This window comes from Balaenoptera physalus, assembly GCF_965194825.1.
Source record: "Balaenoptera physalus genome assembly, chromosome: 1".
Lineage (NCBI taxonomy): Eukaryota > Metazoa > Chordata > Mammalia > Artiodactyla > Balaenopteridae > Balaenoptera > Balaenoptera physalus.
This window is the reverse complement of record NC_138882.1, coordinates 189,367,374-189,395,096: the sequence shown is the minus strand read 5'-3', so window position 1 is coordinate 189,395,096 and position 27,723 is coordinate 189,367,374. Positions and strand designations below refer to the sequence as shown.

At 54.8% G+C, this 27,723-nt stretch overlaps 1 protein-coding gene across 3 annotated transcripts in view; it reads left to right on the top strand.

Annotated features, from left to right (window-relative positions):
• The window catches only part of H6PD (hexose-6-phosphate dehydrogenase/glucose 1-dehydrogenase), a 35,915-nt gene extending 9,134 nt beyond the window's left edge, over positions 1–26,781 (top strand). Inside the window, exons 1-6 of one of the 3 annotated variants that reach the window (XM_082461208.1) lie at positions 2,182–2,255; positions 4,121–4,506; positions 8,904–9,540; positions 10,674–10,791; positions 22,066–22,335; positions 23,587–26,781. In XM_082461208.1, coding sequence (XP_082317334.1) covers positions 4,481–4,506; positions 8,904–9,540; positions 10,674–10,791; positions 22,066–22,335; positions 23,587–24,950 — 2,415 coding nt within the window. In that variant the 5' untranslated portion in view covers positions 2,182–2,255; positions 4,121–4,480 and the 3' untranslated portion in view covers positions 24,951–26,781. Of the gene's footprint in view, positions 1–2,181; positions 2,256–4,120; positions 4,507–8,903; positions 9,541–10,673; positions 10,792–22,065; positions 22,336–23,586 lie in introns of those variants that run through there. The other 2 variants (XM_082461209.1, XM_082461210.1) reach the window with 2 other exon arrangements.
• Positions 26,782–27,723: the final 942 nt, after the last annotated feature.

Below are 27,723 nucleotides of genomic sequence, written 5' to 3'. Positions count from 1 at the left end.
CCCAAGGGTCCCTCCGGGCGTGGGAACCCCTCCCCCCTCTCAGCCACCCCTCAGGGCGCCCTCCGGCCTCCACTTCTCCTCCCCGCTCAGTCCCCCCACGTCCTACCAGTTCGTTTGGGGCTTCCTCCTGTCTCCCTGGGCGTCGAGGTCCCCCACCAGCATCCAGCAGGCTGGGTGTATTTTAAATTATGTTGTACATTTTCTACAGTGATCAGCTTATGAGGCTAATCTTTTGGCAAGTTTTAGGAGCACCTGAGATAAAAAGGCTCAGTGTTTGGCATGCACAGAGCTCATTTTTAGGCGGTATTTTGTGTACATGTTTCTTTGAGGTACATAACTGCTCAGCAAATAACCACTCCAGGCAAACACTCAAAGTTATTTTTATCCAAAGACTAGAATTTACTAAGTGACTCTTATTGTCAGATGGTTTTAGGCTGTTTAAAAGGGAAACAGTCAAATCTGTGGGCAGACAAAGGGAAACCAGGAGGCACCTTTGGTCATCTGTGGCCTACCCACTTCTCACTTTATTGATGGAACGAGGCAAAATGTCATCGCTTGTTGCCAAATTTCACCATGGACTCTGCCAGGCCCTAACCCACGGACAGAGCAGGGTGTCTGGTTTGGCTTTTTGTTGCCCTGAGCTGGGAACTGGGTGGCTCTCTGTCTAGGAGACCTCTTACCACCATTACCTCTCAAAGTATTTTCACCATCATGATACGGGGGGTTTTTCCCAAGACATTAAAATGAGGTGGATGATCTCCATTTTCCAGCTGGAGAAAAGGCCCTGAGCAGTTAAGTGACAGGCCCAGGGCTGCAGATTTAGAAGTTTACTCTACTGTATTCTTTGGGCCAGATTATAAAGCCCTCATGGGCTGGGGTAGGGACTTTTTTTTAACCATCTCAGCATTATATCCCTTTGATTTTTCATCAGTATGGCTGGAAGATCACAAAGTTGTCAATGTGCTGTTCCTTGGCATCTTTTTCTGTTGTGGGAAGTTAATTGGTTCTGCAGCAGTTCCAAGAGATGAGCAAGAGAAGTCGCTTTACTCATGATGCTCTTGGTTTAATAATGACAGAGGCTAACATTTCTTGGGCGCTTACTGTTTGCCAAGCATCGTGCCAAGTGCTTTATATGGATTGTCTCCTTTTGTGCTTCTCATCGACTTGTTTTCCCACGCTGTGGTCGAGGTTGGGAGAGGTTAAATAACTTGTGTAAGCTCACACAGCTACTAAGTGGCTAAGGAGTCCAGAAACGAGCCCTTCCCCGGCAAAGGGCCTTCCAGGTTTTAAGAAAGCAACTCAGGCTTAAATACAGTGTCTTCATGACGTCAGAACGAAGGTGAGCGAATCACTGTTGGAGTGGACATGGGAGGCCACGGCCATTCACAGCAGGGAAGCAGAGCTGCCAACCAGCTTGGGTCGCTTACGGGAGTGTTTAGACCGCTGTCATTCCAGTCTTGGAGGGGAGCAGGATCAGTGTCCACACTAAAACAGTGGGGTTTTTTTGGTAATTTATTTATTTTTGGTTGCGTTGGGTCTTCTTTGCTGCGTGTGGACTTTCTCTAGTTGTGGCGAGCAGGGGCTACTCTTCGTTGTGGTGCACGGGCTTCTCACTGCGGCGGCTTCTCTTGTTGCAGAGCACGGGCTCTAGGCGCACGGGCTTCAGTAGTTGTGGGGTGCGGGATTCAGTAGTTGTGGCTTGCGGTCTCTAGAGCGCAGGCTCAGTAGTTGTGGCGCACGGGCTTAGTTGCTCCGTGGCATGTGGGACCAGGGCTCGAACCCATGTCGCCTGCATTGGCAGGCGGATTTTCAACCACTGCCCCACCAGGAAAGCCCCTAAAACAGTGTTTTAAATTTGCTATTTGGGGTTGTAGTCACACGTTTTACAGGTAGGTGGGAAGTAAGTGCTGGAACCAGGCTGCCTGTATTCAAATCCTCTCACCTCTGAGCTGCCTGACCTTGAGTAAGTTATTTTATCTCTCTGCACCTTAGTTTTCTCTCTACTCATTCTAAAAATGGGGACAATAATAGTACCTATCTCATAAGCCGTGGCAAGAATTAAATGGCATGGTGCCTATGAAGCTCTTAGCCCAGTATTTGGCATTTAGTTAAATACTCTATATTCTCTTTTATTGTTCATAGTATCATTTCAGGTAGCGAGCTGCTGCTATTGTGTGCTGTGTCACAGTGCTTGGAGTCACCATTAGAGATGTATTCCTTCGTGCCATCGTTCACACGCAGGTGCTCATACACAGGTGATGGTGGACTTGGGCAATGGGAATTCTTTTGTTCATTCAGCAAATATTTATAGTGTACCTTCTGTGTGCGAGGCCCTGTTTTGCCAGGCCCTGGAGGTGGGCAGTGAACAAAACACAAAAACCCCTGTCCTCATTGGCACTTACATTTTTGAGTGGAGGGGTGACAGACAATAAACAAAATAAATATACTTATCACATGCAAATATGTACTACAGGGAGAAATAAAGCAGGGGATGAGATGAGGGTTGGAGGTTTACAATTTTACTCAGAGTCGGCTGAGAAAGCCTCACTGAGAAGGTGACATTTCAGCAAAGAATTGCAGTTAGTGAGGGAGTGGACCACGTGGACATCTGCGGGAAAAGTAGGTCAGGCAGCGGGAACAGCAAGTATAAAGGCCCTGAGGCAGGAGGATGGGTGGCTGGAGCCCAGAGAGGGGCAGAGAATAGGAGAAAAGATCAAAGAGGTAATAGATGGGAGGCCAGAATGTGTAGACCCCGCAGGCCACCGAACAGAAGAATGACATGATCTGACTGATGCTATAAACAGATCACTCTCCTGGGTTTGGGCAAAGATAGAAACGGGAGGCCAGTGAAGTGGTTCCCTCAGTGGTCCAGACAGAGGTGATGGTGGCTGGGACCAGAGTGGAGAGGTGGAAGGCGGTGAGAATGGTGAGAAGTAGTTGTATGCTAGACAAATGTTGGTCGCAGAAACTATAGGACTTGCTGACAGATCGGATGACCCCAAGGTTTCTGGCCTGACACCTGGAAGGTTTGAGGTGCCATTTGCCAGGGATGGGGAAGATCTGCATCTGGAGCATTTGGGAGATAAGTCAGTTCAGTTTTGAACGTGGTTAAGTCTTGCGGGCATCCAGCTGTTGGTGTCAGAGTAGTAGTTGATTGTATGAGAAGGGAGTTTAGGGGGAGAAAGTCCAGACTGGAAATAACCACTTGGTGTATGGGCATTTGTGTGCTGGTGAATGTTTAACAACCTCTGAAAGGGTGGCAGTTGGTGGTGGGGAGGCAGGTTGATGGCATTTGCCGACAGACACCTGCCGTGTAAGTGTTCCCACGCTGGCCAGCCTCAAGCACACCGTTACAGAGTATCTATCTTCACCTTACGGACACAATAGGTTAAATAATGTCAAGAGCATAGATAATAGTAAAATGAAGTAAATCAATTAGGGAGTGTTGAGTTTTGAGTATTTAATACCTTTTTTTGTTTTGTTTTTGTTTTAAGAGTTTTATTTATTTATTTTTTTCTTTGGCTGAGCCACACGGCTTGCGGGATCTTAGTTCCCTAACCAGGGATTGAACCCGGGCCCTTGGCACTGAAAGCTTGGAGTCCTAACCACTGGACCACCAGAGAATTCCCCTAATCCCTTTGTTTTTAATATAACTTCTTTGGTTATAAATTTGTGTAATTCGGTTTTTAGTAATGGCTGTGTTTAACAACTGACTTGACGAATGCCTGAGGATTTAGCAATGGCATCTTGTGTGCAGGTATGCGGTGGCTCCAGCACACCATTTGGGTCGCAGGGACCCAGGATTGGTACGTAACGAGGTGATGGGAATAAGGATTCTCTGAGATTAGGGAGGAAAAAGCCTCAGAGCTGATCTTACGAATTCTGTCTCCTGTCCAGCCTTGAGGGGGATGCCTGCAGGTCACAGTTCATCATGAAGGGTCCGGCTGGCATCTGCGTGGGGATGTACGGAGGACCCAGAACGCAAAGGGGAGAGTGCAGGAAACATACTGGAGTTGGCGAGTGTAGAAGGGACTGGGCACTTCCCCTTGTACTTTAGCTAAAAGTCGCCTTCACTTTGAACTCTTGTTTTACTCCCCTGCGTTCTTTTAAACATTCCAAGCTCCTGAGCTGTGATTTGAAGGAAATCCCCCTTCCTCCTGCTGGGCAAACAGAAGGTAGAGGTCAAAGGTGTCCACGTGGCATTGGGAAAGGGATCAGAGCGGCAGCAGCCCCTGGCGTTCACCTCCCGGCTCCTTTCTCCTGCCGCTTGTCTGCTGGGACCAGAGGATCAGAGGTGCTTCGTCCTGTGGTTTCCCAGAAACGGCTCTGCCGCTGGAGCGCCCGCTCAGGCCGGGGCTGTGCTGGGACTGGTCCTGGGTGCACCCCACATCTGCCTCTTTCACTTTGGGCAGAACAGACGGGAACCCCGCTTCTGGTCTGTACCCTCTGGCTGGCCACGTCAGTGCTCGCAGCTGTGGCGATGTTAGCAGAGCCGCACTTTACAAGGTGAGTCTCCCAGGATGCCTGGTAGGAACCCCTCACCCTGGAGCTGTGGGCAGCGAGAGGTGCCCTGGACTCTGTACGTGGGCCCGGTCAGTCCCGACTCTGCGTCCCGAGCCTGTCACCCCCAGAGGATGCCGCCGCGGCACCGCACTTGGTAGCGTAGTGTGTTTCTGGCAAGTATCTTGAATAATAATTGTCGTAAATGAAATCGCATCCTCCACACACTGAATTTATAGCTTCGAAGACTTTGGCCTTAACTTCTGGGTGACACTCAGTTATCAGCTCCATGCTTCCTATTTCAATCCTGTATTTCCCGGCCCTGCTGCGTTGGCCTAAGGCTGCAAGCACTAAACTGCCCTTACAGAAAGGCTGTGGCCGTCTCCCTGATAATAGAGATGTTATCTCCTTTCCTTGGAAAACAGAGTTTAGGGGCAGGAAAGTGCTGTAGAGGTCCTTTAGCTCCATCTCTTCACAGATGGGGAAACTGAGGCCCACCAGGGCACATGCATGTTCAAGGTTACGTGGTGTTTAGATTCTTCTGGGGAAGGATCATCATGTGTTCCAATCCACAGTCTAATACACTGTCCTCCTGTCCTGGAGCGGCTCAAACTTTGCACTAATAGTTTTCTTATTTATTAATTAAAAATAGAAGCGATGCATAGCAGGATCAGCCGTTGGAATGCCATTTCTGTGTTTTTTGGCTAAGTTCAAGTATGTAATCTTAGGAGTTGTATTTCACAGCCCGTTCCTCTCAGAGTAGGCAAGGAGGCAGGAGGAAGTGCTTCAGAAAATCCTTCAAAAGCAGAGCCTCGCAGCCCAAGAGCAGTTTAGGCCACAGGTGGGTGTAGAGCCGTCTGGTTCCCTGTTACCTCCCCTCTGCTCCAGGGCGGGGACCCTGACCTCGACTTTGACGTAATTGGGCTTCTCTGAGCCTGTTTATTCTCTGTCGGGGCAGCAGGGAGGACACCTGTGCACCCGTCTTCCTCCTCTCAGGGTGTAAGGACCAGCAGATGCTGGGGTGTGTCCTGTGCTGTCTGCAGGGCTGGGCTCTGTAGACCCTGAGAGGAGGAAATGGCAAGGCTTTTACCCTCTCCGCTCATCTTCGCAAACCTCCATTAGTTTGGGGGTATTAGCCCACTTGTAAGGTGAGGACTGACTAGGTGACTTAACTGGGTCACACAGCTCAGAGGTGGCCTTGAGCCCATCCTCTTACCCAAAGGCCACCTTCCTCCACTCGACTAAGGGAGCTGTTTAACACAGTGACTGGGGCCTCAGGCGCTGGGACTCAACAGCTGACTTGACCTACCATTTCCTCATCCGTAAAATGGGCATCCTTGCAGAACTCCTTCCCAACAGTGTTTTAAGGGAAGGTTGAGATAGTGCATTTACATCGTCTGGCACACGCTGACTGCTTGGTAAACGTCAGGTATTAGGCTCGAGGTCGTTAGCAACCAGGTTTTGCAGGGGGATGGGCAAGTCTCGGCCATTCGAGGCTGCTTTGAAATACCCATGTTTGCACCTGCCCTGGGCCTGCTGGATCAGAGGTTCATTGCCTTGGTGAAGGGAGTAGGAGGCAGGTTGAAAACCCGCCAGCTCATCTGATGCTCCTCTGACAACAGCCCTGGCTCTGGGCTTCACCGCCCAGTGTTCCAGAGTCGTCCTCCTCACAGTGGGCTCTTTGGACCAGCTTTCAGCACCTTAGGCCCCATGCCCGGATCCTCTGCATCAGAATCTGCATTTTAAAAAGCTCCGCAAGAGATTCATAAGCACATATAAGTTTGAGAAACACTGTTAAGGTTAAAAAACATGGTGATAAGAAAACCAAACACACAGAGCCACACCCCCTGACTTGTTTAGGAAAGGGTGGTTCCCTGGTTGTTTAGCAACCACAGGGTAAGCAACCGTGTTGCAGTAACCGATATTTCTGATCTGTGTTTGTTTAAAGGAGGCTGGGGACGTAAGCAAGAGATAAGGGCGGCTAACCTGAGAACTGGGAGCCTGGACAGGGCTGGGCAGGGAAGACCGCAGCAGACTTCAGAGCCAGAACACGGTTAAATAGAGGCCCAGGGGTCGGCTCAGGCCAAGTGGCCAAGCGTCACGGCTTTCTGCAGTTTTCTGGGGTCGGGTAGACGTGCTGGCCCTCGGGGCTCCCTCACCTGCCCATCCAGGCACGTCCAGACCTCTGGCTACCAGTATCCGGTCAGGAGCTCTGAGACGCGGCTGCCAGCTGGCGGCTCCTCCTTCTCCAGGCTGTTCTCTGGGCTTCAGATTTCTCGCTGCCTCTTTCCTGCACTGACCTTGCAGCTTTTCCTTCCCTCCAGACAGGGGTGGTTGCCAGGTGAGAAAGAAATGCTTGAAGGGCCAAGGACAGGAAAGCAGGAGAAAAAAGTGGAATGGTTCTCCGGGCCATCTGTGGATTTGGGCGTGAGTGCAGATAAAGGGACAGTGGAAGAGGAAGCTGGGGGGCTGCTCATGTGGTCCCTCGGTCCTTCAGTTAAAGCTCCAGTGATGGGTATGTCTGGTGTCCTATAGATTTCTGGTGCAGACACTGTTGCTGGAACCTCATCTTGGTTTGGCCCCTAACCAGGGCCATCTTGGAGCTGGATCTCAAGAGAGATGGGGAAGAGGCAAAGGGCAAAGTGAGAGGAGGGGTCGATGTCAGAGTCGGGCAGGTCTGGTCCCTTGATATAGGGGATGGTAAAGGGGTGTGGGAAGGTCTGCAGGGCCTTTTCAGAAGTCCTGCTATTTCTTTAAACCTCAGTGTCCCTATCTGTATAACTAGACTGTAGCTTCATTGTTGAGGATTCTGTTAATCCTTTATCGGTAGAATACTTGCCATATAATAAGTGCCATATAATAATTATTATTGTTCCTTCTTCAGTCTTCCCACACCCCAGGCTGGGCCCCAGTCCCCCCACCTATGTCTGAGAACCCGTGTTGCTTTCCTCCCACTTCCTCTGCCTTTCCTTCAAAGCACTGGCCTTGGCAGGAAACTGGAGAATGGGAGAGCCATGGAGTAAGAATTGAGCGTATCAAGCCCTACAGCCTTGGTCAGAGCAGAAGGCCAGAGAAATTAAACCCTCTGGTGCATTTGTGACAGGTCCAAGGCCTCTCGCCTTTCCTGCATGTCAGCTGCTTCAAATTTGAGGCTGAAAACTAGCCAAGAAGTTAGGCTTACTTTGGCGAGGCTGCAGTGTATAATTGCTTCCCATCAGCTCTGGAGCCAAGGAGCCTGGTGCCTGCCCGGCTCCCCGCTTTCTCACCACGGGACCTTCACCTGCCTGAGCCTCAGCTTGTCTATCTGCAAAATGGGGGGGCTATGATAGTACCCCCTCCACTGGTTCTTTTCAGGGCTCTTGTCTGGATTCCGTGAGAGCCAATGCACAGTAGTGCTTAGCTCCATGTTGGGCACATGCTAGCATTCAGTGTTTGCTACTATTAGCAATATTCCATAATGATAGCTACACTTATATAGTGCATTATAGCAGATAGGCATTCTCCTAAACATGTTTTCAATGTTAACTCATTTTATCCTTGTAACAGCCCTATGGTGTAGGTACCACTAATACCCCCATTTCCGATGAGGAAACTGAGGTACAGAGAGGTTAAATAATTTTTTTTGAAAATGTTTGTTTGTTTATTTATTTATTTTGGCTGCACTGGTCTTAGTTGCGGCACACAGGATCTTTCAGTTGTGGCATGCATGCGGGATCTAGTTCCCTGACCAGGGATCAAACCCAGGCCCCCTGCATTGGGAGCACGGAGTCTTACCCACTGGACCACCAGGGAAGTCCCAGAGAGGTTAAATAATTGTTCAGAGTAAGGACTGAGCTGGGATTCAAACTCAGCCAGTTGGTTCTGGAGTCCGTGTTTTTGATCACCGTGCTGTAGCAGTGACGAGTGATCATTTTGTGCTTGGAGCCCAGTAGACAAGGGAAGAGCAGAGGAAGGAGTGAGGGGGCAGTGATGTCTCCTCCCAAAGTTCCAGCCATCATCCGAGACCAAGGCCTGCTGCTCCAATGGCCCCGGCCACCCGTGCTTGTGGACGGGACTGGCCTCGGTCGTAGAGCGGACAGCCGCAAGCGCACGGCAGCACTGGGACCTCCCCGGGGGCTGGTGCCCCCTTGCCCTGCTCCTGCAGCAGGACGGCCCGCCTCTAGCAAGTGGCGGCATCCTTGCTTACGGGCAGGCTCCTGACCCACTGAGGCAGAGAAGCCAAGCTGCTGAGGAGGGAGAGGGAAGCTGCGGGACTGTAACATTTTCCTGAGAACCAGGTGGCTGTTTCTTGCCAGGCAGGAAGTGTTTGATAACCTAGAAGTGTGTTTCCCTCCCGCATCGCAGCCGCCTGAGCCGTGTCTGATCCTTCCTTGTTCCTTGTCTGTCTTCCCCATGTGCCCCAGGCACGCAGGCGCTTGGAATATGCTCACGGCGGCCGTGTGCGTGGCCCTGCTGGGCTGCCTGCAGGCCCAGGAGCTCCAGGGACATGTCTCCGTAATCCTGCTGGGAGCCACCGGGGACCTGGCCAGAAAATACCTATGGCAGGGGCTGTTCCAGCTGTACCTGGAGGAGGCGGGGAAGGGCCACAGTTTTCGCTTCCACGGGACTGCTTTGACGAACACCAAGCAGGGCCAGGAGGTCATAGCCAAGGTCCTGGAGTCCCTCTCCTGCCCCAGGGACACAGCTCCCGGTCGCTGTGCTGAGCTCAAGGCTCAGTTCCAGCAGCTGAGCGAGTACCGCCGCCTGAAGACACCTGAGGACTATCTGGTCCTGAGCAAGGACATTGAGGCCTGGGTCCAGCACGAAGGCCTCCAGGAGGCCGGCAGGATTTTCTACTTCTCGGTGCCACCCTTCGCCTATGCAGACATTGCCCGCAGCATCAACAGCAGCTGCCGTCCAGGCCCAGGTGCCTGGCTGCGCGTTGTCCTTGAGAAACCCTTTGGCCATGACCACCGCTCAGCCCAGCAGCTGGCCACAGAACTTGGGAGCTTTTTCCAAGAGGAGGAGATGTACCGGGTAGACCATTACCTGGGCAAGCAGGTGAGCCTGCAGGGGTGGAGGGAGCTGGTGCAGGTAGACCCCGTCCACAGGGCCACACCGATGGCGGAATTGGGCCTGAAGGCGTCGTGAAATCTGGGCTTCCATGGTCATCTTGACTGTGGGCAGGAGGCAAGAGGCCGGAGGAAAGGCGGTGAGTGGCAAGGGCAGGACTGCTTGGCCCATGTCCACGTGTCCAGCCACCTGTTCTTTAGTGTATCCTGTGCTCTTTGTTTCCCAGCCAGGGTTTGGGCTCTGATGTCTCTGCGTTGCCCTGTATTCTCTGCAGAGGGGGCCCTGAGACTCTGAGGTCTGCACCTGGCTTCCAGCTGGGCATGCTGTGGGAATTAGAATTAACCACCTTCCTCCACAGCCATCGGCTCTTTCTCAGTACCTTTTTCTTCCTGAGTTCTGTTTTGAACCAGAAGGCTGGTAACGAGATCTTAAAATGTAATAGGGACCCTAAGTCCATGCTTCTCATCCAGGCCCTGTGGTGGAGCGAGGGGCTGGCCTCCTGGGGGATGCTAGTCAGCTGGCCAGTTCACTCTGAACATACCTTCAGGGCCCCTTCGGGACACCTCTTCCTGGAAACCGCAGCAGAGAATACACAAGCACCTGTGTTCTCTGGTGCTGACCAGGACGTGGGCCCAGGGCCACAGGGGGGGCACCACATAGTCATCTGGGGCAGAGGCATCGCCTTCCGTCCAGCCCTGTTTGGAGCTGCAATATTCCAAAGACAGGTCCTCAGGCCAGTTGCCCATCCTGGTAGGTTTTTTCACTTGTTTATGGGAGAAATTAGAAAAAAAACCAAAACTGGATGGTATTCAGTTTGAAGCTTTTCGTGCTCCATTTTTAGTGTTAAAATATCTCTTTTATTAAAAATTGATGATAATAGAAGATAGAGAATCCTTAAATATTTTCTTTCTCTGCAAAAGAAAAAGCTGGTGACCCTGTGTAGGTTACTGAGAGGTTTTTGGAGTCCTTACTGGGCTGTGAAGCCCTGGCGTCCAGGGACTGTTGCTGCCGAGAGCGTCTCTTCTGAGCAGGGGGTAGAGAGGCTGGGGGCCCTTCCTTGGGTCAGGATTCCCTCTTCGTCCTGCGAGGAACCACAGCACCACAGTCTCCTTCCCTGGCAGGTGGTGGCCCAGATCCTGCCTTTCCGAGACCAGAACCGCAAGGCCCTGGACGGCCTCTGGAACCGGCACCACGTGGAGCGGGTGGAGATCATCATGAAGGAGACGGTGGACGCAGAAGGTGTGTGCGTGCTCGGTGCCCCGCGTCTGTTGTGAGGCGTCGGCCCGCAGGACTGGAGGGTCTGCCTGGGCCCCACGCCTTGGCCGGTGCTTCTCAGAGGGAAGCTTCTGCGGGTGTGTGGTCTCCCTCCAGGGCCTGCCGTGTGCCCAGCTCTGGGTCATGCCACACCCCAGGGTGCCTGCAGGCAACCCCCACGTGGTCCTTGCTGCCCTTAGGGAGCATGCAGTCCCGTTAAGTAGACTTGGCCCAGGTGCTGAAACACTGGCTGGCAATGAACCCTGGGAGGTCAGCTGGCTTTCCTGGGAGTGTGGTGGAGACCGGCAGCCGGCACGAGGGCTCCCGGGCTGGTATTCAGTACTGGTACCGGCGGCTCCCTCGGCCTTCTCCTCCCCTCCCCTGCTCATCTCTTGTGCATTCATTCTCAGCTCGCTGGTCACTTTGTTGGGGAGCCTCTGCTGACCGTCCTGACAGGGTCCGCTCCTGCCACACACGCAGAGCGCACGTGCCTCCCGTCCCTGCCCCTCTGCGCTCTTGGCCTCGTCTCATCCCCGCCCCGTCTGTCTTTCCCAGCTCCTCGCTGGCACCTGGCACGCACCTGGGAAGTGCTGACCAAACACCGCAGGAATGAGTGGTGTTGACCTGGGAGTAGGGACACCTGAGTGTCAGGCCTGTCTCTGCGTCCGAGTGACCTCAGCACGTCCATTCCTGTCCCTCATCTGTGAGGCCAGCGGGTTGTGTCGACAACAGCAGCTGAGGCCCTTTGAGCTCCAGCGTTCCGTGATTCCATCACGTCTGTGAGCATTGACTGTGTGTGTTTAAAGCATCGGTTCTTACCCCAAATCATTAAGGCTCATTCTTACTGTTTGCTGATGCCCCCAGTAGCCATATGAGATGGGCACTGTTATCAGCTCCCACCTACAGACGAGGTTTGGTGACGAGCCCAAGGTCACGGCCGCAAGTGGTGGAGCCGGGTCCTGGTCCAGGCAGTCTGGCTCCGGCACCAGGCTCTGCACCACTGCAGCCAGCTCGTCCCCACCACTGTGTTCCGCAGCCTGAGCGGCGGTCCCGGAGGCCACCGTCCCCACCCCACAGTGTGTGCCTGCGTGGAGGGGAGGGCCCCTCGGGCCTGGATGGGGGACCAGAATATCTGTCTCTTTCTCTTTCCCTTGGTGACTCTTTTCAGCTTTCTCCCCTTTGTCTTTGAACGTGTGTTTAGTGCTATAGAAGCTCTCTGGGGGCTGCAGTGATAGAGAGGTGTGAAACCCAGCCGCAGTCCCCTGATACCTCAGGGGTTCACTGGGGGAGGTGATATATCAGGACAAGCTCCACAGTGAATGATGCAGATGGTGCTTTGGGGCCGGGCGGGTGGGGAGGGGAGGAACGGTGGGCTGGGGTGTCAGGCAGGAGGCAGGCCTCGAAGGGCTTTGCTGTCCTTTAGGGGAGCTGGGTTTCTCCATCTGGAACCCATATGAGAGAAGACGTGCTCTCCCCACTGCAGCGAGCCTTCCTGGGTCTTGGGGATCCTTCCCAAGCCTCCCACGTTTCCCCGCCTGTCCTCAGCAAGGGCTCAGGCCGTGGGTTTCCTCCTCGTGCCTGTGTGTGTTGGGTGTCCTGGCGGCAGTGAGGGCTGGGCTGCGCCCTGGCTTCATCTGCAGAGAGACGAGCTATAGATCGGGCGCTGAGAGCCTGGGGCGGGATGGGAGGAGGCCTGGCAACCCAGCTGTGGGCCAGGGCCAGGGGCCAGCACCTGTCTGCCTGGGCTTGACACGGGGTCTTCTCTCCTAGCCCATTTCTGGCAACTCCTTCCCGGGCCCACCCTGGGTTGGGGAAGAGTCGTGATGTCTGGAGTTACCAGTTGGCGTCGTTGGCTCTTATTTCTTCCAACCCTGCCACCCCATCCTTCTTGCTATCTGAGGTCATTTGCAGGATCCCTGCGGAGCCAGGGGCTAGGCAAACTGCAGGCCTACTTATCCTTGCGAAGGTACCTTTGGATGTTGGAGAAAGGAAAACAGAAGGCAAAACAGAAAGGCAGGGAGAGGCCTGGGCAGGTCTGTTTGCCACGGCAGGCCTATGGCAGGGAGAGTCTCGGGTTTGAGCGGCAATGTAATAGCCGAGGTCCAGGAAGGAGGGTGGCGCCGCACCTCTGCCTTCAGGGCTGCTGTGTGTGACCAAAGCTCAGGCCCTGTCGCCTTCGGGGTGTGGGCTCCGAGCAGTGGATCTCACTGCTGCTAACCCCAGAGCACGTGCTGCTTCACCTGGCCCAGAGGCAGAGAGAGACAGAGCAGGGCAGGCGGCGGGGACCCACCAGCCCTGAGGGGCTTGCAGCCAGAGGTTGGATAGTTCAGCCCACTGTCCTTGTCAGAGGTGGCCGCAGGACTGCAGCTGTCCTGGGTGCTGGGTCTCCCTGGTCGGCCCATTTACCTCCTGGTTGGATACACAGGCATTGATAGTGTATGGTGGGATGACTTCCTGCCTCTGTGCTCATCCCCGCAGGGTGGGGCTGTGGACCTGGGTCCTCGGTAACAGTGAGAACAGAGGGTCTCTTCTTCTCTGTGTCTGTGTCTGTCTCTTTCCCTCCCTCCCCCCCCCCACCTTCTGTCTGCCTGTCTCTCTTTCCCCTGGGGCTCGGGGACCCAGAATGACAGGGTTCTCTGCATCCCGAGGAAGCGGCCTGGTGCAGCCCTGTGGCCCCAGCACGGATCCTTGCTCTCCCCTCTCGGTCCTGTTTTGGAGCCCATCCCCAGGGAGGTCCTGCAGGAGCTGGGGACCCTGCAGCCGCCCCACCATGGCCAGTAGGCCCTGTCCCAGCACATCAAGGCCTCAGCTGTGCCTCCTCGTGGGATTGGGGGTGGGAGGCTGCAGGAGGAAAGACTGCCCTCCCCGCCAGAGGTCACAGTGTCTTGGTGTCGTTTGATGAGCTCAGCAGACGAGCTGCCGCAGCAGGACTGAGCATGGCCAGCAAGCGTCCAGGCAGGATTCCGAGCCGCGTGGTCTGACCGTTAAGCAGAAGGACAGAGTGTGGCGGCACTCCCCTCCCCCATCCCCCTCCCTGACTCCTGTGCCAGGAGGCCCCGGAGGGCCCAGCTCCTGGTGGCAGCCTAGACTGCGGCCTGAGTGCTGGAAAGGGAGGGGCTGTGGGCGCTGGCACGGGGGCTTCTGAGCTGCAAGGTGGTTTGGATGTCTCCCTGACCCCCAGCCCCACCATCCAGGCCCCCAGCTGCCCACCTCCGCGGCCGTGGGAGAGGTTTTTCCTCCTTTTCTGCCATAGCCTCTGGCCCAGAGGAGTTTGCTGCAGTCAAGGCTGCTGCATAGGCAGGAGGGGCACAGAGCAAAGGGGAGGCGGGAGGAGAAGTGGTCCGTCTGCAGCCCCAGCGCCCAGCTCGCTCTCAGCCTCATCTGGGGTACCCCTCTGGGGAGTCCCCGTCCAGTGAGCCCCTGAGAGTCACAGAAACCCTGGGTACCTGCCGGGGTCTCCTGAAGCAGCACTCCGGGCCGTCCGAAGAGTGACCTTGGCTGGGCCACTAGCCTGTGTGTGGAGGTGACCCCTGCCGGCCCTCATCGCGGCCACTGGGAAGGGCTCTGCTGAAAGGGGGGCTGGTCGCTCATGGACTGAGGTGCAGCTGTGCAGGCCAGGCTGCCCTTTCTTCCGGGGGTGCTGGGATGTGGTCCCAGGTCGGTGGCCCCTCAGAACCCAAGCTCCTCACCACTGTGCCTGCAGCCTCAGTCTGTCCGTCGGCAGTCGGCCTTCCTGCCAGGATGTGCTCGGGCCGTCTCTCTGCTGCCCTACATTCCCCTCTGGCTGGAAGACTTTTTTTTTTTGGCAGGAGAAAGGAGGGAGACTTCCTGAGGACAGTGTAGCTGTCACTGCTTTGGGAGGGTCCCTGTTCTGACATTGGCATGACGCACGTTGACCTCTGAGGGTTGGAATGATCATTCTGTAGCCCTCACTGAGGGACCAAGGCAGCCGGCATCCTCCCAGGTACGCACCAGCTGTCTTGCCTCCCAGCCTGGTGTGTGAGGAGGGGCTGAGAGGTCGCTCAGCTCCCCTTCCAGCCGTCCGTAGGGCTGTCTGCAAGGTGAGCCCAGGGCAGCTGCCGGGCCTCCAGCCCGTGGACCCTCACTCTCCTTGGCCCTCCGCCTTTTTATTTTTAGCGGTCCCAGAAGCTACTGGTAGAGATGGCAGCTGGCTTTTAGTTTTTTTTTGGTTTTGCTGGGAAAATCCGGATCTCCCACAGTGTGGAGGCAATGAGGAGGGCGTTTCTGGTCCCAGATCTGAAGGCTTCATCTTCAGCACAATCTCTACATAATGATGGTAACCCCTGTTGCCTCTCTCTTGGGATTGTTTTAAGGATTAAAGCGGATAATGTGCATGGAAATACTCTACAAATGGAGATGCTGTTCTCCTTCCAGGCTGGCAGGGAGGGGAAGCAGCAGTGTTCTCCGTCTCTCTGGGCTCCACGTGGCTTGTAGGTGACTTGTGTTGGGTTATATAAAGACCCGTAATTGATCTGCAATTCTCTTATGTCCATTTTTCACATAATATTATCTCTCTCTCTCACTTACATATGTATTTAAGTTTCCATGTATTGACAATTTGTGTAATATATACCTTTTGGTAGCTCTGTGTTTCTGTTCAATTCTGTTTATATCACAGAATATGAATTATTCTATTATTAGGCATCTCAGTTTCCACTTTTTGCTATTTTAAATAGTACTTTGCACACTTAAAAAAAATTAAGATATGATTGACATACCATAAAATTTACCCTTTTTTAAAGCGTACAATTCAGTAGTTTTTAATATATTCACACAGTCACGCAACCATTATCTAATTCTAGAACATTTATGAGTGTTCTAAAAAGTATTTCTTCTTTAAGTATACTTCTGAAGTGGAATGACTAGGCCAGAAGGGTGAAAACGACTTCATGGCGGTTATTACATCTTATCGGACTGTTTTCCAGAAAATTCGCAACAGCAGCGTCCATCGCTAGTGGTATTCCTACAGCTTTGCCCACATCGGGCGCCCCTGTCTCCCCTGTCCCTGCCGGTGTGGTAGGTTTGCAGCAGCTCTTCTCAGGCGTGTGGGACACAGCTGCTTCTGCCTCACGTGGGGCGCCGCCCCGTGAGATTTCGAAGGGCAGCACGACCAAGGGGCAAAGTGACGGGGCTCCCGTGCTTGTGACCCTGTGACTTGGACGAGCTCTGGGTTTCAGCAGTTTGGGAGCCAAGTTCATAGGGGTCTTTGTTCCTGTCGTCCCACCTGGTCATGCTTTATTCTGTCCTTGTTCATGTATTGATGGGTTTTTACCCCTCAGCTTTCAACCTAGGAAGGATGCTAGGAGTCATTATGGGTCATTTTCAGGAAAAATCAGTCCACAGTAACTGGTGGTAACCAGAAGAAATCACATTGTTGTGTGCCGTCAGGAGGACCAGCCCCTACCTTCCTCTCCCTGCCTGTCCTCTCCCCCATGAGGTGCCGGCCCTGGGCCTGATCACTCCACGTTAAGTGGAAGTACAGCTAAGCAGGAAAGGCTCAAAGTCCACAAACGTATGGGCTGTGCTAAACACAGGCGCACCTCCACCCCGTCCGGAAGCTTGAAATTAAGGAATGAAGGAAGCTCTCTTTTACACAGCGGGTAGCAAACCTATGAATGCGTTCTCCCCAGGAGTGAGAGAGGATAAAAATAGGAAGGGGGCCACTTAGGGATTTGCTGAACTAATGACTAGTAAGCAGATAACAGGGCTTTTTAAGACTCTGCTGTGTTCTCTCCATAAAGAATTCATCTGTTCTCAAAGCTTTAATTATCCTCTTTACACTCTTTAATCTCCTGTATTTCACTGATTCTAAGACACCCATTTTTACATATTTGAACCTCTCTAAAGTTGGGTTTACCATTGATGGGGTGATATCGTTGAATTGGCAGCCTGTTTCTTAGTGGTGACAAAATAATGATGCTTTCACCATCATTGGCATCTTTGATGTGATGAGATTTAGTCTGTCTCCAGCATTCATTGCCTTTCCAAGCCCTAGTATTATACCTCCAGCTACCCTTGAGATATTTTCACTGGATGTGTATCACCATGTCAGACCCAGCAGATTTAGAACTTAAACCATCATTGCATTTTTCTCATGAAATACTGTCTGCTCTTTCTAACTTCTTTATTTTCAAATGGTGACCATTCTCTGAGTTGCCCAGCTGGTAGCCTTTCTCTCACAGCCCCCGTAATAATAATGCTGGCCATTGTTTATTAGTGTTTCCTGCATGCCAGGCACTGTTCCAAGCCCCATTAATCCTCACAGCAGCCCTACAAGGCAGGTACTGTGACCAGTCCTCTTTTATATGTGATGTAGAGCCACTCGCCCGGGGTCACAGGGCTGAAAGATGGCAGAGTGGGTACTTGAACCCGAGCAGCGTGGTTCCAGAGCCTCCAGATCACAACTCTTGCACTGCCTTTCATGGATCCGGCCAGTGACCATGCAGTCTTCACTCGTGCACTGAATAATGTCTCTGTGTTTCACTGTTTGCTCTGGCCCCTGTTGCTTCCTTTGATTGCAGCAAAAGCTGCCCCGTTGATTTCGTTTCCACCAGTCCCCTCTCTGTTCATCTTGCCAATCAGAGATGGCTTAATCTTCCCACAGCGTCTCCTTCAGGGTTCCACTTCCCTATTCTTAACACCTTTTTAAAAAAAGTTTTATTGATATACAACTCACATATCATACAGTTCACTTATTTAAAGTTTACAATTCAGTGGGTTTCGGTGTATTCACAGAGCTGTGCATCCGTCACCACAATCAGTTTTAGAACATTTTCATCACCCCACAAAAGAAGCTCTGTACCTCTGAGTTCCCCCTGCCCCCAGCCCCTGGCAACTGTTAACTTACTCTCTGTCTGTATGGATTTACCTGTTCTGGACATTTCATGTAAATAGAATATGCAATATGTGACTCTGTGTCTGGCCTCTCTCACTGAGCGTAATGTTTTCAAGGTTCTCCGTGTCAGTGCTTCATTTCTTTTTCTTGCTGAGTAACATTCTGTTGTGTGGATGGATGGACCACATTTTATCCATTTATCAGTTGGTGGACATTTGGGTTGTTTCTACTTTTTGGCTATTGTGAAGGGAACTTTATTTTAATTTATTTATTTGTTTATGGCTGCACTGGGTCTTTGTTGCTGCACGGGGGCTTTCTCTAGTTGTGGCGAGCAGGGGCTACTCTTCGTTGCGGTGCGCGGGCTTCTCATTGTGGTGGCTTCTCTTGTTGCAGAGCACCGGCTCTAGGCATGCGGGCTTCAGTAGTTGTGGCTCGTGGGCTCTAGAGCGCAGGCTCAGTAGTTGTGGCGCACGGGCTTAGTTGCTCTGTGGCATGTGGGATCTTCCCGGACCAGGGTTCGAACCCGTGTCCCCTGCAGGCGGATTCTTAACCACTGCGCCACCAGGGAAGCCCTCAGCTATTGTGAATAACGCTGCTCTGAACATTCATGTACAAGTTTTTACGTGGACATATGTTTTCATTTCTCTTGGGTATGCACCTAGGAGTGGAATTGCTGGATCATACAGTAACTCTATTTAACTGGTGAGGTCAAGAACTTTTAATAGCTCCTCAAACCCCTCTGTCTAGTTTCCAAAGCCCTTTCCATCTGTTCTCGATACCTGCTATTCCGAATCACAACCTGGCCGCTTCTGCCAGACCAGGCTCACCCTCACCGTCTGACCTGCGTGTCGGGGCCTCTGATCTCCGGCTCATGCTTCTCACCCCAACTAGGACACGGTCCAGGGGCAGAGTCAGCCCACACGTATATCCTTTGAGACACACAGCGGTTTAAAAAATCTGAATTATCTGTGCAAGTGAGATTACACTTAATGATCCAGATTTTCATGTTCTCTAAAAATTGTAAGATTTGGTCACCGTGGGCCCACATACCTGTGAGGTACCCCCCGCCTGACTGCAGCTGAGGGACACAGCCCTACCTTGTCCTTCTCACACCTTTTCTGGCCTGCTAGGTGCTGGGGTCCCTGACCTCTTACCTAGACCCATCCCTCCACGACCCAGCTCGGCTTGCTGCTTTGACCATCGTGCTCCACTTCTGAAAGCCGCTGGAGCTTGTGCTGCTCTGCTCCACACAGGCGGCTGTTTAGATGGGCGTGCTGGGCAGCTACAGGGGAGCTGTGATGGCACTGAGAATTGCAGGCTCTGGGGCCAGCTGCCTGGGTTCAGATGTCATTTTTACCCCCTTATACCAGCTGTGTGACCTTGGGCCAGTTACCTGACTTCTCTGAACCTCAGTTTCCTTACATTTTAAAATGGGGGTAGCAGTAGGACCCCTTTATCTGTTGTTACTGTCAGGGGTAAATGGACTGATATACATGTTATTATCAATATTATCATTACTGTCTTTTTTCTGATGTCTTCTCAGTGATAGTGTGCAAACTTTGGAGACCAGACCGCGGCGGGGCTGGGAGCTCAGCCATGGCTTCTCGCGGCGGGCACGCCGGGCTGGTTGTCCTGTGCGTCTGGGGTTCTGCCTCCTCGGCCAGAGCTGCAGCCCCACGCTCCACCCCTGAGGACGAGGGCACCTTCCCACGAGCTGGCTGTGGGCCTCACTTCCTGCCCCGCAGTGCTGGTGCCGCCACCAGGCCTGGCCTGTGGGGCTGAACTCAGGGCAGGTGGTCCCTGCTCAGCGTCCAGCTGGCTCGAGAGAGATGGTGAGCCCGGTCAGGGCAGGTGGGCCAGGCAGATCTGAACCAGGAACCACTTCTTTTTGTTTGTTTGAATTAAATATTGACCGGATAAAAAAGAATGCTTACACAATCTAGGGAAGATATGCAAAACTATGATGTGACGAATGCCGGGGTACCTGCCAACCTTGTGTCCCTCCCCCAAATTCTATCCCAGTCCCCGTCCTTTGCGTTCCAAGTTTCAGGTGGACTTTCCCCTTGCTTCTCTTTCTTGTTTCTATGTGTGTCCGGTTCCCTAAACAACGTGCTGTTTCATTTTGAAGAGCCGTCACACTGTGTGTGTGTGAGAGTTGAGTCTTTCTGTCCCTTTAACCTGCATTCACCATAATCTCTCCAGATCTGTCTTCTAATAACTGACTTTATTTCCAGCTGTTCCTAATCCATAAAACCCATCTATGGAATTTCTAATTTCCCCTTATATTTTTCATTGATTGAAATTCTGTTTATTCTGGTCATTTTATGTCATATTTTCAAATTTAATTTTTATCAAAGCAATCAGGTTTCTTCCTCTCAGCATTGTGCCTTTGCAGGTGATTCCTGACGACATGTGTGTGTTCACTTTCTCGGCCATACAGTGTTCTGCGATGTGACTGCAGCAGTGCATCTGGTGCTCGGGACGCAGCAGGGAGCAGACAGATGCAGTCCTACTTTGATGGAGCTTCAAGGGTGCCAGGGAAGAGAGATAAACAGGCACCAAGTTAGTCAGGTGAACTGGCCAAAGACAGGACCCCCAGGAGGGGAGGCCAAGAGGTCGGTAAAAATCTCCTAGAAGCTGAGACCTGAAGGAAGAGTAGGAGTTGCTGGGTGGGAGAGCTGATCCCATGTTATAGGTGATGCTCGTGAACCTTGGATAAATGACTGCACTTCCTATTGTGATGTCACCTTTTTCTGTATGTAAGGCTGTGATTGGCCCAAATCTTGGCAAGTCAGCTGAATGTGAACATGTCGTCTGAGCTGTTGTGCATTTGAACCCTAAGCCTTTAGACCATTGCGTTGTATGTATTTGAGTCACTGATAATCAGAGTTCATGCCGAGGTCTGGAGGAGGGAGAGTAATGTGTGTGGTTGACCAGCTCCTGACTCCGCTCGTCCCAGCCCTGGGCCTCTGATTCTTTCCTCTCGCGTAGAGCCAGGACAGTCGTGGTACCCGCCGTGCGGGATCTCGTGGGTGTGACGGGGACAGTCGTGGTACCCGCCGTGCGGGATCTCGTGGATGTGACCGGGGGGCGGTGCCTAGCATCTCCGCACTGTCCCAGGCACAGCAGGTGTCGGTGTTGTCACTGCCGAGCTCTGTGGTCAGTGTTCTGTGTCTCACCCTCTTTTACCCTCTCAGTAACTGTCCACCAGGCAACTTGACGTCTCCACCTGTATGTCTTAAGCTTAAACACACCTAAAACGGAGCTCCTGGTTTCCCCTCCACCAGACCATCCCTCTCCTAGTCTCCTCGTCTCAGTAGATGCCGCCGCTGCCCGTCTTTGCTCAGGCCCGAGTCCTAGGAGTTGTCTTTGGTCCCTCCCTTGATCGTGCTTACCCGCATCGGTCAGCGGGTCCAGTCAGTTCTGACACCAGAAAGGACCGTCCGCTCCGTCCAGCTACCTTTTTGATGCCACTTTAGTCCGGGCCGCACTGTCTCCCCTGGGCAACCGCACAGCCTTCTCCTCGGTCTCCTCTTTCTGTAGCCACTCTCCCCGCAGCAGGCCGGGCGGCCGTGAATGTACAGAAGATCTTGATGTTTGCTGCTTCAGACCCTCCAGTGGCTTCCCCTGAGCTTAGAAACAAGTCCAGCCTCGTCCCCTGGTGCTGCGAGCCCTGCCCTCCTGCCTGCTCTCTCCCGCTCACCTCCTTCTGGACGCCTGGCAGCCGAGCTTGTTCCTGCCTCAAGGCTTTTCCTCTCGAAGCTCCCCTTCATCCGGAATGTTCTCCCCAGCTTCTTGCAGGGCTGCCTCTTCAGGTCTCAGAGGGACCCGCCCGTTACCCTCTGTCATGAGCTCTGTCTGTAATGTCTTTATTGGCTTTTCTCCCTCCCATCTTCCCTCCCTCCCTCCCTCCCACTCACTGTAAGCTGTGGGCAAGGACCTGTCTGTTGCCCGGCGCCTCGTGCACTTGGTAGGGGGTGGCAGTGAGCCCCATTTGATGGCAGGATGCAGAGCAGAGACTCAGAAGTCAGGTAACTCATCAGGGTCGTGCGCTAGCAGGCCACCCAGGCCCTCGCTGTAATGCGCAGGGCCAGACCTGCTGGCCAGGGCCCAGGATCCACGAATGCAGTCTGGCCTCTGCGGGGACCAGAGCCTTACCCACGCAGATGCCTGGAGACGCCCAAGGGGTGTGACACCTTCTGGTAGAATGGTTCTCGTTGAAGGGAGGTGGCTCAGAGACTCCTGCCCTCCTTCCTTCCCCTGCTCTGCTCCGTAGCCCACTCTCCGCACTGGGGAGTGCGGCTGCAGGGACCCGAAGCACAGGCGGGGGTCCTGGCGCTCGTCAGGGAGGTGGGGCGTGTTGCCGGGTCCTTACGACCTTCTCCCTCCCCACCCCCGCTCAGGTCGCACCAGCTTCTACGAGGAGTACGGCGTCATCGGCGATGTCCTGCAGAACCACCTGACCGAGATCCTCATGCTGGTGGCCATGGAGCTGCCCCTCGACATCAGCAGCTCGGAGGCGGTGCTGGGGCACAAGCTCCAGGCCTTCCGGGCCCTGCGGGGCCTGCAGAGGGGCAGTGCTGTCGTGGGCCAGTACCAGGCTTACGGTGGGCAGGTGCGCAGAGAGCTGCAGAAGCCAGACAGCTTCCACAGCCTGACGCCGACCTTTGCAGGTGGGCTCCGGGGCTGGGCACGGGCTGCTGGGCCGCCCCCCCGTATCCCCCAGACGGAAGCAGTGCTCCCACACCGGACGCCCTCCGGGTTGGGCTGGAAGGGACTTGAGGTGGGGTTTTCACACAGGTGCTCAGTGGCGAGTAAGAAATGCCCCTGCCTCTGACCCCCCGCCGGCTCAAAGCAGCGGGTCACCTGCTGCCTCCCTCTGGGCGGAGGACACCTCAGTGATGGTCTCCATTCAGTGCACGGCCACGGATCCTGCCAGGGCTCGCCAGTCTGGGCTCAGCCCTGGCTTTGCCCTTGTGGAGCTTACATCAGCCCCCAGAGAGGCTGCAGGCCTGCCTGCTGCAGCCGGGGGCACCCCCAGCGGGCGGGCACCACGCTGGTCAGGCCGGTGCCCAGCGGGGCCATCCCCTGGACACTTCCACTGGCTCAGAGCTTTCTGGGGGAAGCTGGCTCCCTGCCACTGAGATAACAGCCGCCACAGCCAGAGCAGCAGCTGCTCGTCGGGCACTGACCACGTGCCTGGCACTTTATAAACATCATCTCATTTAACCCTCACGTGGACAGACGCATCAGGCAGGTGTGATTATCACCTCCCTCCAGAGGTGAGGAACCGTGAGGCTCAGTCAAGTTGCCAGAGCTTGCCCAAGGTCACGCAGAGATAGTACGTGGGAAAACCAGGCTTGGGACTCGAGTCCGGAGGGCACTCGGCGTCCGGCTCTTAGTGCCGTGGTCCCCGCTGCAGGTCTCCTCACCTGCATGGCCGTTCCCCGCTGGCCGGTGGCTGAGAGCCCTGTCCGCCCTCCCCTTCGCCCTGTATGTGACGGCCTCAGCGCGTCCTGAGTGCTCTGCACACAGGAAGGAAGTCCGTTTCCCTAGGAACCCACACCCCCTCGGCCGGGATCCCCGCTGCCTTGCCCACCCTCCTTGAGACTCTTCTCAGAGCCTCTGGGTGGAGCCTCTGAGCCCAGTGCCCCTTGGCTTGGGGACGGTGACTCTGAGAGGCGCCTCAGGGAGCTGGGGGTCCGAGGCAGCCCCAGAGGCTGCTTTTCAAGCACCGACTGGGAAGAGAAGGTAACAGAAGAGGTGGAAGGTGGGGGTGAGGCTAGCGAGGCCAGGGGTGCCCAGAGGAGGGCTCGGAGAGGGAAGGCTTGCTGGCAGGAAGGAAAGGAGAGGAAGGCGAGGGGGCCGAGGGGACCTGGTCCTTACGCTGGAGCATCACCTGCGCTGTCCCCCTGTCACCCCAGGCATCCTCGTTCACATAGACAACCTTCGCTGGGAGGGGGTCCCTTTCATCCTGATGTCCGGCAAAGCCTTGGATGAGAGAGTGGGCTACGTTCGGATCTTGTTCAAGGACCAGGCGTACTGTGCCCAGAGCGAGAAGCACTGGGTCCCGGCCCAGAGCCACTGCCTTCCTCAACAGATCATCTTCTACATTGGCCACGGTGAGCTGGGCGGCCCAGCCGTGCTGGTCAGCAGGAACCTGTTCAGGCCCTCCCTGCCCTCCACCAGCTGGAAGGAAGTGGAGGGCCAGCCTGGGCTTCGCCTCTTTGGCCGCCCTCTGTCTGATTACTATGCCTACAGCCCTGTGAGGGAGCAGGACGCCTACTCCATCCTCATCTCTCATATCTTCCACCGCCGGAAGGACTCCTTCATCGCCATGGAGAACTTGCTGGCTTCCTGGGTCTTCTGGACGCCCTTGCTGGACAGCCTGGCCCACGAGGTCCCACGCCTCTACCCAGGAGGAGCAGAGAATGGACACTTGTTGGACTTTGAGTTCAGTGGCAGCCACTTGTCCTTCTCCCAGCCGCCACTGGAGCAGCTGGTACTGGGGCCGGATTCTGCTCCGATGCCCAGTGACTTCCAGGTTCTCGGGGCCAAGTACCGAGACAGCCCACTGATATCGGCCTGGCCGGAGGAGCTGATCGCCAGGCTGGCCGGCGACATCGAGGCTGCAGCTGTGCGGGCTGTGAGGCGCTTTGGCGAGTTCCACCTGGCACTCTCGGGCGGCTCGAGCCCCGTGGCCCTGTTCCAGCAGCTGGCCATGGGGCACTATGGCTTCCCCTGGGCCCACACACACCTGTGGCTGGTGGACGAGCGCTGCGTCCCGCTCTGGGACCCCGAGTCCAACTTCCAGGGCCTGCAGGCTCACCTGCTGCAGCACGTGCGTGTCCCCTACTACAACATCCACCCCATGCCCGTGCACCGGCGCCAGCGGCTCTGTGCCGAGGAGGACCAGGGCGCCCAGGCCTATGCCGAGGAGATCTCCACCCTGGTGACCAACAGCAGCTTCGACCTGGTGCTGCTGGGCATGGGCACCGACGGGCACACGGCCTCCCTCTTCCCTCAGTCACCCGTCGGCCTGGACGGCGAGCAGCTGGTGGTGCTGACCACGAGCCCCTCCAGCCCGCGCCGGCGCATGAGCCTCAGCCTGCCCGTCATCAACCGCGCCCGCCAGGTGGCGGTCCTGGTCATGGGCCGGATGAAGCGCGAGATCGCCCTGCTGGTGAGCCGCGTGGGCCGCGAGCCCAGGAAGTGGCCCATCTCGGGCGTCCGGCCCGATTCTGGCCAGTTGGTGTGGTACATGGACTACGACGCGTTTCTGGGGTGACGGCGCCTTTGCCCTTCGCTCACCCCCGCGCTTTCCTTCACCCGTCCTCTCTCCGCCCCCTCCATCCTGCCCCAGCCCGCGTGCCCTGCTCTCTGGAATCTGATGCCTCGTGGTCAGGCTCCCGGAGGCGAAGGACAGAGCCCTTCCCCAGCCCCTGTAACCGTCCCTGCCTAGTGGTGGTGGGTACACACCGGAACAAGGAAGAAATGGAGTCTCTGCTCTTGAGAAGCTTCGAATCCAAGTCAGGAGGGAAATGTCCACCTTAAGAAAAGACCTGCGGCAGTCACACGTGAACACCAGCCAGCGCAAAATAGGACGGTCTGAAAGCTCCCCGCTTGAGCAGGAATGTGGTGGGCTGAGGTTAACGGGGGGGTTTCCTGCGGGCCGGGACCCTTCGACCGGCTCTGGTGGAAAAGCAGAACGTGGGTGGTAGAAAGCAGGAGCCCAGGCACCAGCGGCCCTGTGCCCCCCACAGAGCAGGCGGCTGGGAGCCCTCCCCCCTCCTCCATCCCCTTCCTCCCGAGCCTCTGACGCAGCCTGCTGTCCTGTCTCCTCCGGGGCCACCTCCACCTGCTCCGCATCTCGGGTCTCTTTCTTTTCAGCCCCGACCATGGAGATCTTCCCACCCCCTCTCTGTTTCTTTGCTGTCCCTCAGACGCCCCATTTATGGACAGATGATGCCAGTAACACGGTGACAAACAAGATGTTAAAATGGAGCCAGAAATCGTGCGACTGTGGTTTGCAGCTCCTTTTCTCAGTAGATGGATTTCTCCTGATGGCAGGAGGCTCTGGTTCCCCAGCTCTGTCAGGGAAGACCCCTGCCCCACGCTTGCGCTCCCGTCCCCAGCCAACTCTGCGTGAAACACACTGGAGATAGATGATCAGGATTTAAGAGGGTCCTTTGTGTCTCAGGGGACTTCCCAGTGAGTGTTTCCACTCTCGGTGTCCCCTCTTGTTTTACCTGGGAAGATCCAGTTGAATCTTTCTCTGACGGTGACATCTCATTTGGGGGGAGAGATGTGACATCAGGTGATCGCGACCATCCAGGTGCTCTGATCTGACCAGGCTGAGCCAGGCCTCCCTGGTGGGGCCCTGCAGCTCACGTCAGCACTGGCTGCCCACGACCGTCTCAGGGACTTGACTGATGGTCAGCGCCGAGGGAGGCTGCCGCCTGCCCTTCTCATACTACCTCGTGGCGGCATCGGCCTCCTGTCTGCCGGTCCCTCCTGCCAGCGCTCACCTCACCGCTAACGCGTTGCTGAAGATCTGGGGGAGACCAGCGAGCTTCTCGTTAAGAGTAGGTTGGTGCTCCGCTCCTGAGAAGCCATGGGTCAGTAATACCTGTGTTTCTGAAACCCCCAAGGCAGGGGCGTCTCCAAAATTCTTTTTTAAAAAATCAGAATTCTCAGGACACTTTTTTTTTTTTTTTTTGGCTGCGTTGGGTCTTCATTACTGCTCCGGCTTTCTCTAGTTGGGGCGAGTGGGGACTATCTTCGTTGTGGTGCACTGGCTTCTCGTTGCGGAGCAGGGGCTCAAGGCGTGTGGGCTTCAGTAGTTGTGGCACGCGGGCTCACTTGTGGTACGTGGGCTCAGTAGTTGTGGCACGCGGCTCTAGAGCACAGGCTCAGTAGTTGTGGCGCACGGGCTTAGTTGCTCCGCGGCACGTGGGATCTTCCTGGACCAGGGCTCGAACTTGTGTCCCCTGCATTGGCAGGCGGATTCTTAACCACTGAGCCACCAGGGAAGCCCTCTCAGGACACATTTAATTTTTATTTCAACTTCCCACATAGCCATGTCCCCAAGATAATGTCAATAAAGGATAAGACAGGTATTTCTGTGTAACTGTTTCCCCATCTTATAGTCACATTTTGTATCAGGCAGATATATCTGATCAGGCAGATACAAAGTGTCAAGGTCACAACAAGGGCTTTCCTGGGTGAGAAGAAGCATCATGAAATCTGTTTCTCTACATTTGATTGTTGACACTTTCTTCAAGGCAGTTTACACTTCTTCAAGAATTTAAGAGTTCTTGCTGGGATTTGAGATGTGTGCGTGTGAGGTGGGCTCTGGCCGGGGGCCCTGCACCTGTTGAAATTTGGCTTCCCCTGGTCTCCAACGACCCGGTCCAGACAGGACATCTCTCTTTAGGCCAAGAGAGCTCTCCTTGGCCAAACAGAGCACAGTGCCGGGGTCAGGAAGTCTCCTCCGTTTCTGAAGAGTCAGCATTTTAGCTTTGATGCACCTGGTGGGCTGGCCTGCAGGAGCGGACACGTGGTTGTCGGCCGAGTGCCGCCTCTGGCCACATGGGGGCGCCCTCGCGCCATCCCTGCTGTCAAGAGCGCGGAGGCGTTTCCCCTCCGCGCAGGTTCCTGCGCTTCCCCGGCCCCTTGGCTCTGAGCAACGACCCTACCCCAACTCCCCCCGCCCCCCGCCCCCGCCGTTGTTCTTTAGGAAGTTCTTCCTCTGCGAGAAAGAAAGGGACCTCCACGTACCTGAGTGTCACCGCAAGACCATTTCTGAATAATAGTGAGTCACTGCGGGCCTGAGCCTGGCACGTCCTATTTTCAGAGGAGCGCCTTGCCTCAAAATGTACTTTCATCTGTGGAGAGCGCCTCTAGGGGCAGGGGCGGGTTTCCTTTCCGGAATCACGTGCTGTCTTGAAGTCACACCAGGAAGATGCCCTGGGAGACACCAACGCACTCCTGCTTCCGCCTGCTCCCTTTCCCCTTCCCCTCCCTTTTGCCCTGTGACGGTGGTTTGCAAGCTTTTGGGC